At 41.1% G+C, this 17,108-nt stretch overlaps 1 protein-coding gene across 2 annotated transcripts in view; it reads right to left on the bottom strand.

Moving 5' to 3' along the window:
- Positions 1-17,108, bottom strand: part of LOC131473698 (SH3 and PX domain-containing protein 2A-like) — a 63,550-nt gene that overhangs the window by 15,948 nt on the left and 30,494 nt on the right. For both annotated transcript variants that reach the window (XM_058651163.1, XM_058651162.1), the window contains exon 7: positions 7,763-7,891. In XM_058651163.1, coding sequence (XP_058507146.1) covers positions 7,763-7,891 — 129 coding nt within the window. The remainder of the gene's footprint in view (positions 1-7,762; positions 7,892-17,108) is intronic.

Here is a 17,108-nt window from a genome sequence, read left to right on the forward strand (position 1 = left end):
CACGCAAAGCGTGTGTTTCGATGCAGAAGCTTACGACGCAAAAGAAGAACGCCTTTTGTGGTATGTGAAGGCCACCGTAGTTCCTAGACACAATTGGGAGTGAGCAGAGAAGTCCTCAGATGGTTGCAACATGCAGTCTCACCATTAGATGTCACTATTTCTTACACACTGGACCTTGAAGTCTCCATTATCTTGAGGAGCTCTACTTCTATGTATACATGAATATATGAGATCTGTTTAGCTGCTATTTCTTGTACCAATGCTTGTTTATTGTAAAGTACTTTGGTCTTTAGCTTATTGGGGTTGACGGTGTAATGCGACAACATCAAGAAAAACTGTATATTTTCAGCACGTTGTAACTAAGTCTATGTCCAGTAGCCTGCTGTGAATCTCAAAAGTCAAATAACCGAGTGATGTCAGCCGAATTTAGATCCAAATTTAATGTAAAAATGTTGCCGTGGGAAATATGCTCCTCCTGACTTTCTGCTGCTAAGTTGGTTTACATTACGTTGATGCGAGTCTATATCCAGCAGCCAGATAATTTACCCTCGAAACCCAGACTGGAAAAATGGGAAAACAGTGAGCACACTTCGTCCAACTGTAATAAAAATCTGTCATACTATTCTCTACAATTCGGCAATTCACAAACCAATTGCTTGTATAATGATATAAAAAAAGTTCTGCAACTGTGTGTGACAATGCAGGATGATAAAAAGTGACAGGATTTGACACGTAAACAGATGTTTTCCTCATAATCTGACTTAATTTACAGCTGCAGATACAGTGGACAGACATAATGGGAGCGATCAGCATTTTCTAAGCTCTATTTGTCTCTCATACAGTATCTGCCATCTGGAAACTCAATCAGCTTCAAGACCCGAGCTTCATTTTTACTGTAATCAACAACAGACTCGGAGCGGCAACAAGAAACTAGATTTAAGCCATTTCGGGGGTTTATCCTACGGTGACTGTGTATCCTTTAAAACAACAGTGCCGTCTCCTTATTCAGTCGGAGTCTGATACAAACATAAACAGAGTGTGACATTACAATGCTCCACAAATTTGTCATCGAGACACAACCCTGAATCTGTCCTGCAACTCAAAGTAAACAATATTTATGCGCTGTGGAGTAGCTGCGCCGTACACACAAAAGATTTCTACACATCCCTCGTAAATATGAGAACCACAGATTCAGCAGCATGAGGAAGCTTCTTTTTTTTTTTCTTTTTTCTTTTACTGCCTGAATTGATGAGGAATGCAGTGGCTCAGCAGTCCTACGGATATTTGACACCACTGTTGAGTAAAGCAGGAGAAAACCCCATTCATTTCAAGCTTCTGTATTTATTAACAGTCGATCACGACTCAAAGCACAAAGGGAGGAATCTATCCAGCTCAGTTCACTCGGTTTTCAATAAAACCCTGGGTTTCAATTACCTGGGTCGCTCTGGCACTCGGGGGGGTTGGGGCAAAACAGTACAAAACGACTTTCAAGAGCTAATGTTGACCCAAGGAATGACCTTCACTCCCTCCCTGCCTCTGAAAGGATCCCCTCATGGTCTGAGCGTAGCTATAGCCCACAGACTGTGTGCTCTCGAGGCTCCACTGACTTGGAGACACAGCAGTCCTTGAGTGTCTGAAAGCCCACACCTTAAACTGCTGCTCAGACTCAATGGTCAATTCTTAAAGTTGAGAGAGGCAACCTTTTTTGGCTCCACAGACTATTTTCTGTGCACTATCATTACCTCTGTGTGCGCTGTTAAATACTGTTACTGAGTGATTCCCTCAGTCTGTATCAGTGTGTGGCAAAGGTGAAAGAAAATAAAGAAGAATGAGCCTTTCATTTATGAAAAAATAAATAAATAAAAAGGTTGCTGAAGTGAAACCATGGAACCATATCTACAAATACAGGACGAGGGTGATTTCTTCAGGTGGTCATTAGCACTTCCTATTGTAAGCTTTAAGAATGCAGAGAACTGGGCTTATTATGTGTGGATAATGTGTCCTCCGTCTGCTTTGAGACATTTAACACTTGGCAAAGTTTTCTGAGTCATTTTATTGGCAGTTCATTGACAAGGATTATAGGATTTTTCTCTCTCTCTCTCTCTTTTCCGCAGGGAAACATGCTCGTGCTGAAATGACACATAGCAAATCAGGAAAGATTTCAGGAGTAGAAGCTGAAGGCTGACCTCGTCTTTAATCCGCCCGCATATCAGAGATGGAAAAATTGGAACAGCCAATATACATCATCCTGCTGCCACATTTGAAGAAAGTGCTGATACTAAATTATGCACAGAAACTAAAGATAACTCCCTGAGTATTATGGCAACTCAACTTTCCTTGCTTTCAGTGCCATAAAATAGACAGGGCTTCAGAGATACACCCTTTATGGCTTTATCAAGGTTGTTGTCTTTTGCTTTTCATCTCTTTAAGGTCCAATGTGTCAGAATTAGTGACAGCTATTGGGGCGAGATTAGACTTCCAAGCGCATCAGGAAACTACGGTGGCCTACTGGAAATTAAGTCATTCTTCTTTTGCACAGTAAGTTTCTGTATCAAAAGGTGAAATACTGTAGAAACACAGGGGTGCAAGATGGTGGCCTGTGGAAAGTAAGGCCCTTAAAGTATATATAAGGGCTTATTTTAAGACTATAAAACCCATAAGAAATGTGATTATATACTTAGCAATCATACTTATGGGTAGAATATGCCAATGAACCTTCAGAGTATGCACAAACTTCACACAAATAACCTGATTGAAACTGTTATCTGGTTCTGGAAATTTCCCATTTCACAAGCCTTGCAAAAGCAACTTTAACTTTCACCAGAATGATCTTTTGGAGATTAACAGTAAGCCTGTTTTTGGGGGGGGCTGCCTCTGCTCCTCTGAACACTGAGCTCCCACTGAGCCCTGAGATCATCTTGCTCGCAGCCTGAAGATGGAGAGCAGAGGACCTTATGGTACTGGTACATTTTTTCCATGTGAAGGTACAGCAGACGTTCTGCACATCCATCATGCCATGCTGAGGGCCAGACCTGCTTTAATCTGCCAGGATTTTACTCCAGCAGCGTGCGCGGGCTTTCAGCCAGGAAGTCGAACATCACCTGCAGGTTACCGCTGTTCCCTTTCCAGCTTCTCCATGGCTCAGATTTGCTTAAATTATATAGTGTTTGTTTAAGAACAAAGGGGGCAGTTTTATATAGATTAGATTAGTGTCCTGATCAATAACTGGCTCTTTGTGCTTAAATAGGCTGAGTGAAGCACTGGAGAAACTATACATGGTGGTGCCAGGGGGTCTTAGGGGAGACATGGGGACCGATGGATGTGAGCTCTCCAAAACAGAGTTATTCCTGGTGTGTTCATGGCACATTCTTAGTCATATAAGCTGATCGAGACTTGGAATGAAGACAAGTTAAACTCTGACTGGTCTGCAGAGAGAGATTTTCTACACTGAACTGGGCACAGCGTGTCTAACGTTGCCCTTGTGGTGTAGGAAAAGCGTCTGCAGGAAGAGTGCACTGTTGTTTCTTTTCCTATATATATTAGCCCATTAAAGGGCAAAATCTAAACCACTGACTCGCAAGCATTTGAACTGACCAACAGGGCTGCTAGCTTAGCTTTGGCTAGCATTGCTTCAATATAGTGTAAACCGAGGAGGCATCCTGGAGGATCCATTAAGCCATTATAATGAACCAACCTCTCTGAACCACTAACTTTGGCAGCAAATGGCTTTTTCCATTTTCTCCCCGCGTTTCTCCCTGCTATACTCTCTCTCCTCCTGAGCCAGCTTCCCCCCCGGCAAAATCTCATAAAATAGACAAATAAAATCACTGCAGAGGGAGCGAGGACAAAATTATTAATCAGAAAACAAAGCGCAGTTCGGGACAACACTAAATTGTAACGTCTATCTTCATATATTGCTCCTTGAGATTAAACCTTGCATTCATCATTGTTGGCAAAAATTGTAACCAAGTAAAGTAAACGGTGAACATCAAGAGTCTCTGTTCAGGTCTGCTGATTGCCCACATATTACACCACACACAAAACCAGCAATCAATATAAACTACAGTATCAATGGAAACAAAGGACACAACACAAACTGTATCATCAAGCTGGTACAGTGGAAAATATCTGCCTCGGCTCAACAGGGAACGCTGGAAAAGTCAAAGTGGAAGAAGCTGAGCTCACTTAAAGATCTGACCTCGCTCCACGGAATCCATAAATCAGTTATGTAATCCAAAGCACAGGAAAGACGACTGTTCTGATATCAGTCACAGATGGTACAGCAACATCAACAGTTAGGTCTTCTGTCAGTTGTCACTGTCACCAGTTGCCTACTGAAGTGTCAGGACTAGCAGGAGGTTTGTGTCCAGCACCACAACCTTCAATTTCTACAAATAGTCAGAATCTTTTACCTCCTTTACATCAACTTGCCAGTAACAACACATTTGTATTGATGTATTTACCCTCGGCACACAGACACAGAGGGTTTATGGATAGATTTTACTCTTGCACTTTCCTTTTTCCTTCATCCAATCCAGTGAGTTTGACCAGTGTCGGCCCAATTACAGCAATCCTGAATATTGTATCCGCTAATCCCTACTTTTGGAGACCTTGGTTTTAACAAGTGGTTATTTGAGTAACCGATGCCTTTCTGTCATTTCACACCGGTCTGTTCATTCTCCTCCGACCTTTCAACCTCAACAAAGCATTTCCATCCAGAGAACTGCTAATTTTTCTCATTTTCTGACCATCCTTTGTGAACTCTAGAGATGACTGTGCATGAAAATACAAACAGATCAACATTTATTTTTGTAATATGGTCCAGCAACATCATTCCAAGTCACTTAAATCACTAATTTTCCTCATTCTGATGCTCAGATTGAACTTGAGCAGGTTGTCTTGACCTATGTCTATATACCTACAGTAAATACCTTAGATTTGTGTGCTACGAAGCAGTTGAACACATGTATCACTTGTAATTGGCTGGTGAAGAATGTTGATAAAATGATCCGATAGAAATATTAAAGCTGTTTTTCACTCAAAGTTCTCAGTAACTCTGCAGGGGGATCCATGCTGGGTGAATTGAACATGGTTTTTGTTATGAAACCAAGGCTCTTCTTTCTTTCCTTGTTTTTGTCCCTCTCTCTCTTTCTGTCTCTCTTTGCATGTGTGTGTGTGTATGTGTGTGATGAGTTGCAGTTGTGCATGATTGACTGATTGAATGACAATCAATGCCATGTGTGTCTAGATGTATCCGTGGAAGCTGATTGGTCCTGCAGAGGAGGTTTGAGTAGATAAGGCCTGATCATCGCAGATGTCCAGTGGACTTCCTTTGAGTCAGTCACAGTCAGAATGCCAGTTGCTTGTTTTTCTAGAAGTTGTTTGGTTTGTGTGTAGCTGATGTTTTATTGGGAGTTGGGAAGAGGGAGGGAGTGTCTTTATTCAGGTTGCACCCAGGTTTTCTCCTAGTTTTCTCCTTGTTTGAGATGTAATTTGAACATTCATGAGGTGAACTACATGTTTTGTCTAAGTTAGGTGGCTTTTTGTTTGACTATAGTCGACAATCAGTCGCTAATGCTGGGAAATTATAAGCCTATAGCTGGAGTCTAAATGATAACCTGTACAACCCATAAAAAAAACTAACAGACACGTTTTAGTAGCTATCGCTCAGCATATTCACCACTTAGCGCAATTATGCACAGATCAATCTGTCAAACACCAGTTTGTACTTATTCTTTAGGGGAATGGTTGCTAAATGAAATAAACTCTGAAATATTCTAGTGTACACCTGGTCTTATTAGTATTGGCAAAGGGAATGCGGGGTGATGTCGACCAGCCAACTGGAGTAACGTTAGCCAACTTCCAATGCAGGAGGTGTTAAAATTTTTTGTTAAATGCTAACTGTGCTGCTGGAAACGGTCTCCACAGCAAGATGTAGGGCCGGTGGTATTTACTTTAGATCTCTGCGAAAGTGTCCATCAGTGTGTAATAAAACTGTCAGATCTTTTTTGGGATGTGTTTTTAAAAAGTCTACTGTTTGGCTTTCGAGAAAGTCATGACAACTCCAACTAAACCAAAGATGAATGAGTGAGCTGGCAAAAAAAAAGGCAAGACCCAGTTTCAGAGAAAGAGGATGAAAAAAAGAATAATAGTAATGTGGAAATTAACCCACAGCAAAAACACAGAAGCCTGGAAATCGTAAAATAAAAAAATTCTTCATGGATCATCAAAAAACACACCAACCATTTTGTGATAGATGAAATACAAAAGTGAGGGGGGGGGCTCTACTTAGAAGGACATGACCATGCAGTTCAAGTTCATGGAGGAACGCTCTCATATGAGACTGGTTGGTTAAAGGACTTCAAGGTGTTGGAATATCCGCCTCACTGTGGCTCCCCATTGGGCTGAAATCCTACCAGAGCAGGGAGTGAAAACAAATACATGAACCCAAAGGCAGAACACGAGGCACATCAAAGCGAACCCACTCTCCAGAAACCCTTCCTTAAGGCCAGTGTGGCATGGCATTTCACTCACACCCATCGTGAAACCAAGGTCCAATTGCCTTTCCTGGTCTCCGTTTCCTCCTCCATCTCTCATTCCTCCCCATCCTCCCTCTGAAGAACACATGAGTCCCATTACCATTTTACTGTCTCAGCACACCATTAAAGCTGAATGTCAGCGCCCGAATCCAGGCCTGCACCTCTCCACTCACTCCTGCGCTTCATATGATAAATAACCTCGGAAATAGAAGTCACTCAGGCAGGTGCGAAGACCTGAGTGTCTGTGACAGTTGACACATGATTTGGTTTTCATAATATTAATAAAGAAAAACTGTATTGGCAGCTTTACTGGTGCCTTTGTGTCACACAATCTGAAAAACTACATTTGTATTGCATTTAAAGGCCCAGTGGGTTTATTGGCAGAAACTGGCAAAAAATTAAATATAATAGCTAGAAGTGTATTTGTATAAGTGTATAATCTCTTTAAAATAAAAGCTGTTTTGTTTCTTGCGTTTTGAAACAAGATTGCTACACAAATGAATCATTTCTGGTATGTGAGGGCCACCGTAGTTCTGCGACACATGAATGGGAGGGGTGAGTGGATGAGTCCTCCGTTTGTTACTATCTGCAGTGTCACCATTAGATGTCACTAATTCTTACACTGCACCTTTTAAAACTGTTACATATCATTTCTGTCTTCATACATAAACATTTGCTTCCACCTACAGTAAATATAAGAAGCATTACAGCCTACCTGTAAAACATCATTTAGATACACTTTAGTATCAGGATGCTACCATTAAACATTCAGTGTTGTCAAACTGAATCAAAAATACTTTAAAGTGAATTTTTAGAGCAGCTCTTTTCAGTGGAGAAACAGCTGACTAAGGACTCTGCAGCTGCCATTCGTAAACCTGGCATGTCCTGCCGGCTTTCCGTTAAAATGAGGTGGAATAATTAATACGAGTCTGGAAGACATTCCTCTTGCTCGAGGCAACATTCTGGCCTCCAGCCTAAACCAACAGTGGGGAAAAAACAGAGCTGACTGCAGGCCAAAGCGAGCCTCCAGATGGGGATAAGTCACAGCTAGCGAGGTCTGGACAAAGGAGGTGAGAGGATCGAGGTAGAGGAAAGGGCATAAACTTTAAGAAGCTGTGGACTGAATCATTGAAGTGTCTGTTTGTGTCTGGGACACACAGAACATGCACTCTGTCTGTCCCTGCTCAGCAAGTCTTTGTTGTGCATTTGTTTTCATTACTCACCACTCTCACTCTTCTCAATGACATCGACCACCTCCCCCGCTTGAAGGCTGATTTCTGCAGGCTCTTGTTTCTCGTAATTGGCCACCACCACGTACTGTTCCAGAAGCATGGGGTCCGAGGCGTCCAGACCTGGGGTTGATGGGAAAAAACATGCCGTCAGCCAGCTGCCGGCCATAGGTCCCCGAGAATGACTGCTGGACACTCGTTGTGCCATAGGCCACTTTGTCTGTAGAGCTCAGCCAATCACAATTTTCACAGGGTTCAGTGCATCTTCCTGAGAGTCTAGCCATAGAGCTGCATCCCTCTCCAGCCCAACATCCAGGGCAATGGAGACACTGGAAAAACTACAAACAAGAATCCCCCTCCAAAAGACGGACAATCAAGCAGTCAACTGCAGAAAATCCATTCTGTATCACTGCACGGGCCTCATTCCTTATGTCCAACAAAGCCCAGACTGAAGCGGTAGACAAGGACAGACACATTCACACAGTGGAAAGAGGAGCAGCAACGAGTAAGAAGAAGGAGCTGTAGCAGTGACAGAAAAGAGAGCTAAAGCCAGCTGAGGACAGGACATTAGAGTGAGAGAAAGAAATGGTTTCCCTTGGAAAATAAACCATCTGCTAAAAAGCCTCCTTCTCCTAAGTTGGGGCTGGAGTTGGAGGAAGAGTAGGGGGTTGTGTTCACCAATCATAAGAGTCAGGACTGGAGGCCTTAAATAGAACCAGATGAAGGGGCTGGAGCTGCACTCAGAGGGATGGCCCTCTGTCTCCATGAAACACTAGAGCTCTGACTGTAGCATGTGGCCGCGGCCAATGGAAACCTTCCTTTCTCTACTTCGCTCTGTTAACCATATAAGCACCAGCGGTGACTTAGTTTTTTTTTTTACAGTTTGCGCCCGCATCATAAATTGATCACATCCATCCACAGGTTGAATCACTTTACAAAAAAACAAGAGTGACTTCTTACATTTGAAAACAGATGTTTTCAATCGTGAAGGAGGCACACACACACACAAACATTCTCCTCCCCTCGGCGCACATACAGCAACATAAGCCTTAATCATGGAAAATCCTGAACACAAGCGTATGAATCAACTAATGTAGCTCCAACAGGCATCACATGGAATCCAGACATTGCCCCAACTAACATCCTGTTCACACATTAGCAAGAGCTTCTGATGACTGCCAAGCTCAAAGCTCCTAACACGAGGTAGAGTCTGTACACACTTCAGATTATTCTTACACAATCTCGGATTACAGTGGATTTCTTGGATGGATGTAAATAAAAGAAAGATATATCCAAACAGCCTGTTTTTTATGGTCATTTTGCATCTTTGAGCACAAGTGCTATTAGATAAAGTGTAAAAGAATGATGATTATGACATTGTTTCCCAAACTTTCTCCATGGAAACCCACATTTCAAACAGGACAAACAATCGTGACATATAATTTTCCGCCATATCTGTATCCATTTCGAAATTGGTAAACAAATATTTTCCATGTAAACTTCCTTTTATGCATGTTATTTAAAAACATAAACACATAAATCTCAACTAAATCCCTCCCCCAAAGCAAAACTCCCACAAAACCATATGTGGGTCAAACTCTACCTCCAGTGTTCGGTATAATCTGACCAATTTCGCAACTTTCCTAAAGCATAAGCATCGTGTTTTTCATCATTATGTCCTAATAACATTATGCAGTTGAACAAATGTGATTTTTGAGTGGTTTATTCAACTTAGTTATTACACCTTTGGTGCTCCCGGTCAAAAATTACCACAATATAGGTATGAAAAACACATACACTCAATTACACCTCGTTATAGACGCCAAGCTTTTTTGTGCCTTGCAATTACACATTTACCACTAGGTGGTGCAGTTTCATGGTTAAAAATGGTGCCAAAATGTCAGTTTCATGATCTAATCCAGTTATTTTTGACAAGTTTCAGACAGGATCCCACTACCGAATATCATATCGGCTGATTTCTAAGTTATTGTAGAAAAGATAATTATGCGAGTCAATGAATATGCCCAGAAAAATTTAACCGGAGGGAAGAAAACAAAGCCAACACAAAGTCTAAATAAAACATTATTTTTTTTCAAAATGTGATATAACCACAGTTTCTGGAAATGTGTTTTATCCCGCGGATGGAAAATAACAGCCACTCAGTCGGATGGATGGAAGGTTTTAGGGCTTAGATAAGAAATGATTAAGACAACTTGGATTACGCTGCCATTTCTCCAAAGAGCTGACCTGGCGACATTCTTCCAGACGAGAGACAAACATTTCTATAAATCAGGAGAACGTACAGCCCATCCTTCAGTCCAGGCACTAAACTTGAAATGTCAGGGAGATAATTACTTATAAAGACAAACTCAGCACTGTTAGCATCTCAAATACTCAGACTGGCAAAGAGTCTGACACTGGATCACTGTGGTCAGGTTGTGGTTCATGAAGCTTCACATTATTTGTGCAAGATGTTGGGTCAAACCACAAAGCTGGGTGCAGAGACACTGGAAAGAACGTTTTTGAATTCAGGCGCTTTTTTTTGCCTTCCTGTTCTTCAAAGTATAATATGACAGCAATTACATCAGTTAACAGCAAACAGTGGTATTCCTTTGACACTAAATGTGTGGTTTAGTGGCTTGTTTTAACTCACAGACCAATTAACTTTCATTACTTATAAAGTGGAACCAACAAGGACTGTAGATGCCTGACTGAAACACACTGTTTAGGCCAGGCATTTTTACTTTTATTTACAGTACGGCAGTGTTAATGAAAGTTTTACATCACACTATGTTTTAAAAGCCACCAGATGTGACAAATTTTAAACACTGCAGACATGATGAGTTTGCGGGAGTGGGAATCTAAGTGCATTTAAATCAAGCTCCCAACATTACCTATGTCTTGGGTCGTGTAAATTTATGGGTTATTAGTACTGAGTGCATTTGCTGAGCACACCCGTGGATTTATTTTTCTGCTTATTTTATTGCTGCGTTTTGAACTGGCAGTAACATAATGACCTGTCAGGAACCCAATTTCAAATAAATACGATAACTTGGACATTGTCTAACGCTAAAAACAAGACCCACAAAGTCAACGGCGAAATAATTTCAACACAGATGGACATAAAACAGGGGGAAAAAAACAGGTCATGAGCTCATAAAATCCTAATCTATGTCAAACGATGTCTCTAAAACACACAGTTTACTACTGCTGCGAGGGACTAGTAAATCTGAGACCCGAGGCGAGTGAGTAAAATCTCTGTCAGCAAAGTCGATAGGCCTGAAAAACAAACGCTTATATTTCAGCCTCGTTCAGGAAATGAAATGTTTTGCAACAGCAGGAAAAACAAGCTAGTACAAGGGGAAGGTGTGAGAAAAATGAGCTCAAGCAGCCTTGGATGGGATAAAACATAATTACAAATGTGATATGCCTAAAGGGAGCGCAGAATAAAATGAGCGTTATAAATCATTTTGTACAAATCAATGTTTAAGTGAGATGCAACAACAAACCTCTGACCTCTTTTTTTTACTCTTTTTCTCCTTCTAAATCCTTCCAAAATTATTTTGGATCAATTGATACCTTCTCCTTCAGTACCAGTTCCAATCTCTACCTTTTTTATGGTACTTAAGTGTGTTTGTACGAACAAAAATTGTAAGTTTACGTTGTAAAAACTGAGTCCAAATTTCTCACTTTCACCAGAATTAACAGACTCGTGCCTGGTTTGTATTCTCTTGGACTTGAGCTGCGGCTGCAATTCAGTTTTTAGACGTAGCCGTTCATGATTCTCGTTGCGCTGATATTATATATATATACGTACGTGCCCCTTGAGCTACTGAAAACCTGGCAGCGACTGAATGTTGTTGGTACCACTGACTACAAATTTGTTTTAAATCAGTCTTCACCATTAAAAGAACCAGATTCTTACAGCCACCCTATAAAATGTACTGTAGATACAAAATCTTATAAGTAAAACTATTTTGGTGACTCCCAAAATATGTCCAGAGACTCGTTTTGTGGTCCTGATCCAGTCTCTGGGAATGATTATATTACAGAGTAGGCTATTACAGTCGGCCTTACCCTATTTCTGTATGCACCACATACAAATCTGAAGCATTTCTGACCCAAATATTGAAGTATTTCTTTTTTCAAGGCTGCACTTGGATAACTCTATTAGCCATTCCCTGTGTTTATATCTCTCCTTGCTCAGATTTATACATGTGCTTCCTGATCCCACCCTCGCACTCCCAAGCGTCCCAACTTTATCCAGCACACCCCCACCCCCACTCAGCCATCACCACCTCCATCCAAAGATGATGACAGTTGGGAACTTTGGGATAATTCATCACCAGGAGGAGGAAACGAGGGAGTGTAGTCTACCCATTTACACTAAGGAATCTTTCTTTTTCAGGATCTTGACTTTCTTTCTGGTTGATAGCGTTGCTGGCACTGGCCTCTGCGTCTTGGTGCCATATTTTGAACCCTTGGGTAGCTTTATGAGAGCAGAACTGGGTCGAGAGGAGTAACATTTGGCAAGGTGCACCCCCTTTGTTTGGTTCATCAGCTGCAGATGTGAGTTTGAATTAGAGAGGGACACAGGACTGCTGTTCAATGCAGTACAGATGTACTCATGTCATTGAATCAGTATGTGGCCCTGTGGGAGAGGGGGCAGACCACAAACAAATAGAGCCAAAACGTCCAGTTAGACAGAATTCACAAAGATATTAAAATTGCTGATGTTCTCATTTTGATCAGCGGATCCTCTTGTAGATATTTGGTAAAGACGAAGGCAACAAGCAAAAATCCTGATTAGTGTCTAATTTAGCAGATTTTCCCCGATGTTGCAATAAATGTATCAATGCAATTCTTTTACCACTGTTCTAACCACCTGTCTCTTCAAAGAGGTCTGTCTGTTGGACAAAGATTAAACAAGTAAAGTTGTACTACTGTTGACTTGCGCAATGGAACACTTTCTACTATGCATATTCAAGCGGCCATCAATGATTTCATCATTTGGCTAACTTCTGGTCCGTTACTGTAGTTAGCATACACTCTCCCTTCTCCACATCACCTCACACATTTAATGAGGGCATGGGGTATTAACTCAGGATTATGCCTCTTGAACATGTACTGTATATAAAAATATATGAATGTAGACCTTGTTGCAAAACAAACTCCTGCTCTGAAGCCTCGAGAGTCTCAGTTTGACTGATGCCATGTTGTTTTTTGAAACGGGACGTTCTTAGATACAAACTTCCTTTCAAACCGATGTCTGAGATTGTTATGGGAACATCATTTACAAAATTAAAGTCATGCTTCAGCCTGAAACTTAGAGACTGAGACAGTTAGAGTTGCCACCTGGTTGCTAACTGCTACTTCTGTCCCACTTCCTATAGGCTTCAGTTTTTTAACGGGAAGGCTACATCCATTTTTATATACAGTCTGTTTTGCACTTTTCCATTTTCCATACAGTTCTAGCACTCGACTCTACTCAGTTTGGTTTCATGTCGTTTTCCATTACTTTTCCATAGTACCCTCTCAACATAGGTGGTACTGAACTGAAATAAGGCTAAATACACCAGACACCAGATATGTCCGTTTCCGGGATTTTTAAGTCTTTTTAACTGATCTACAGTTCGGCGTTGTTTGGTTTGATTCTTGTATCGGACGTCACACTCATGACTCTTCCAGTGGCGACACTCTCTGACCAATCAGTGACCGGCAGTCTGTTTACGTCACATTTTAGTATCGGCTCAGCTCACTTGGAAATTGCTAGAGCAGGTACTAAAAAGCACACCAGGTCCCAGGTACTATCACTAATGGAAAAGCAAAGTAGAGCCGAGCCGAGTCGAGTGGAGCAGTGCTAGAACTGTATCATGAAAAAGCGCCATATGATCTTGAAGCTTTGAGCTAACTTCCTGAGTGTTGCTGCTGTCAGCATTACATCACCTCATGTGAACGTGTAGACAGTTTGTTTTAACGACAAACAGCCTGACCTCACAGGCAAAGAGGGGCTGTGTCTTTGCACAGTTCTTTCTCCAGACTGGATAACGTGTTGTAGAATTATAGAAATGTGTTTTTTCTTCCACAGAATATAGAGCTATTTAAGACATATTTTATCAAAAGCAAAATTCAGAGAAAGCACTTAATCGACAGCAGATGACGCAAAGCTGACAGCAGCTTTAGGTTTAATCTGTCATGGAAATGCATTAAGTGTCTTCTTCCTCATAAAACATTTGGAAAGAATAAAAAATCCAAATTGTTTACATCTATGTTTACTCCCACACACATTTCCCTCTTGCATTTCCTGGTACAAAGCTCCATGTCTTCAAACATTACCACAAATAACTGCAGATGAATAAAAAGCATTGATCGATCACATGAAATAACATGAATATGAGAAACTCTAGTGGAAACCTTTAGCCTGTGTAGTTTCCATTGAACTGAATGTAAGGGATAAGTTGAGGGGTTTCCAGAGAGAAAATCAAACCAGTCCTACATCTTATCAGGTTTGTTATAGAGTGTGTGGCAGGAAAAATCTGCTCTGAGCTGTGAAGCAGTGTTTGTTTGTATGAAGCAACTTCAGGGGTCATGGGAGTTCTTCCATTTAAAGTTAGTGATGTGGTAAAAAAAACATTCAAAAAATTACATTTACTAGAGGAACAAAGAGAGCATAATTAGTCAACAACAACAGTGAGTAATGTAGTTCTAGGAATTCACTATTTCCTTTTTTCCCGTAAAATCTTGTTTGTTTTTAATTACAAGCAGAAAAACATTCTGCAGAATTTGTGTGATTCTCCTGGGTTTACAACTTGCCAGTGCTAAAGTTATGTTGCTTCTCGAAATTGGTAAACAATTCTCCTTCTCCTGGCAGCAACTTTCTACGCTGCAAAGAAACCTAACATATCAAAATCTTGTATGAAATGAGTGCATCTGTCAATGCTCATCTGATAAAAGAAGCTCAAGACGGAGAGCCAAGATCACAAAACAGTATTTTATTTAACAACCTGTGGATGAAAGTCAACAATTCTTAAGCAATCCTGTCTATTGCAGCTTCAAGTGGTCGTCTATAAATATCCTACACTATCATAGGAGTCAATATTTGATTTAAGCCTTGTTTAACCCCCCCCCCAAAAAAAGGGAATCTTTGGGGTTATGGGAGGTTCAATAAGTCTAGAAATGGGAGAATGTGCTAAAGCTTGGTAGTTAACTGCTGCTGACTTAGAAACAAGCTGCTGAAACAGTCAACTGTTGTTGTTGGAATTTGGAAATGCTCATTTGCCCCCAAATGATTTCCGACGCCCGTTTAAAATCTTATCCGCCTGCAGGCACAAACACACAAGCCTCTTCATCGACCCTCCGATTAACTCAGGGGTAGATTAACCCTTTTTTTCCCCCCTGACAAGTGTGCACACACGTACCTCCACGTATGGTATGTAAACACTCACACATGCACACCCTACAGGCCCCCGCAAACCTGCAGCTGAAATAAAGTCTACACATATAAACACACTCCCTGAGTCCATGTGCAACAGTGAAATGGTTTCCACTTGCCACGTAAACCTCCTCTCCTCTCCAGCTGCTTTTCACATGCACTACACCCCCGAATGCTTTGTTTCTTTTCCTCTCCTGTCCTCTGCTCATCTCACTTTCCTTCTGAATACAGATTAAAACTAATACTTAAAGCCCCTTGAAACTCAGCGTCCGCAAAGCAGACGATGAGCGTTGCCAAAAAAAAAAAGGATTTCATCACCACTGTTTCTTGTCTAAGGCTGATTTCTTTAGAGTTTGGTTATGACAGCCGGAGTCACTGTTAACTGACAGTGACTCTTACATGTTAAAGCGAAGATAGTGTGTTGCTCTTTGAACCTTACATAGCTGTGATGCTGAGTCAGTCGGCTTCAACCCCTTGAAGCAGGAGTTACAGATTAGGAGTGAAATATGGGCCAACGACTTACTAAAAACACATGAGATTAAAGGGAAAGTTCAGGTTTTTGAAGTGTGGCTGTATGAGGTCTGACACATAGTCAGCACTTACTTCACTGCTAGCACCGAGAACCAGCCAGAGAGACTTGCTCTCACCAGATAACATGGCTGCCAGTGAGGACACATAATGAAAGGCTCACCCAAAACAAAAAATCCACATCTATTCTGCAACAAGTTAAGAATATGTTTTGTGCTTTATCTTGCCGTTAAACAGCATTTTCAGACTGAAAATTTAAGTTGGTGTCGCTTTGCAAACCGCTTGTTTCCTGCACCAAACCTCCACAGAGGAAGTCAGCGATTTTAAAGTCTACTGCTGCCTCCATGAGTAAGTTTAAATATGTTATTTTATGACTTTTATGACTTTCTTTCTATGGACATTGGTGCAGGAGTGTGAGCAGTTTTATAAAATGTGGCTTCCATCTGGAAAAGGCTGTTTAACAGATAGATAACTACACAATATGACTGTTTGGTGTCCCAAACTGACATCACAACAACACATCTGTGCTGATGCAGTTATCACCTACAGACATTAAAAGTAATTTCAAAAACATAATTCTCCAACTGTGTAACAAATATTCCTCTCCCTTCAAAAAGAAATAAACAACATGACTTGGCTAAAATGCTTTTTTATTCATTTATTATTTTTACAGTCCTTGACCAGTATTTGACCGATGCTCTTACTATTGTAATCGGCTCATCCCAACACATGACCATGTCAGTGCTGACATCTACCTCATACAGTTACACTTCAAAAATCCTATCATTTAAGCCCCGCACCACACTAAAGGGTAATTGGCCAGATTTCAGTCCCGATCTGGCCCTTTTCTAGTCTGATTTGATCAGATTATCAGGCCAAATTATCCTGTAGTGACAGCAATTTGGGCATGAACAGAACCAATGGGAGGGTTGACCGGAAATGGATGTTTAGAACCGTAGCTTGTACAATACAAGTTGATTCCGTCTTCTCAGCCATGACTTCATCCTCAACTACTTTTTACTTTTCTCAGCACAAAACAGCTATTAACTGACGATGCTGACAGACCGCCTCAATGTCTGTTTACATTCTGAAGTCACGTTAAATCCCACGAGTTTCTGTGAGATCCCAAATGTGGTTCTGCGTCTTGACTGGATCGTCTAGTCTGTGCCTTCTCGGGATTAAAACGTTGAAAACCGGTTACAAAGATTGTTGTGTCTGTGGTCACATTTTTTTAAAAGTCCTCTAGTGTGAGGCAGGCTTTAAACAGTTCATATTAAATGAAATGTTTCATTGGCTTTGCTCATGAAAAATCAGTCCTACAAAAAGACAAGGGTGCAGACAATGATGACTGTCATCATGAAAACAAAGAGCAAATAGCGA

The sequence above is a fragment of the Solea solea genome, chromosome 15 (genome assembly GCF_958295425.1).
Source record: "Solea solea chromosome 15, fSolSol10.1, whole genome shotgun sequence".
NCBI classification, from domain to species: Eukaryota; Metazoa; Chordata; class Actinopteri; order Pleuronectiformes; family Soleidae; genus Solea; species Solea solea.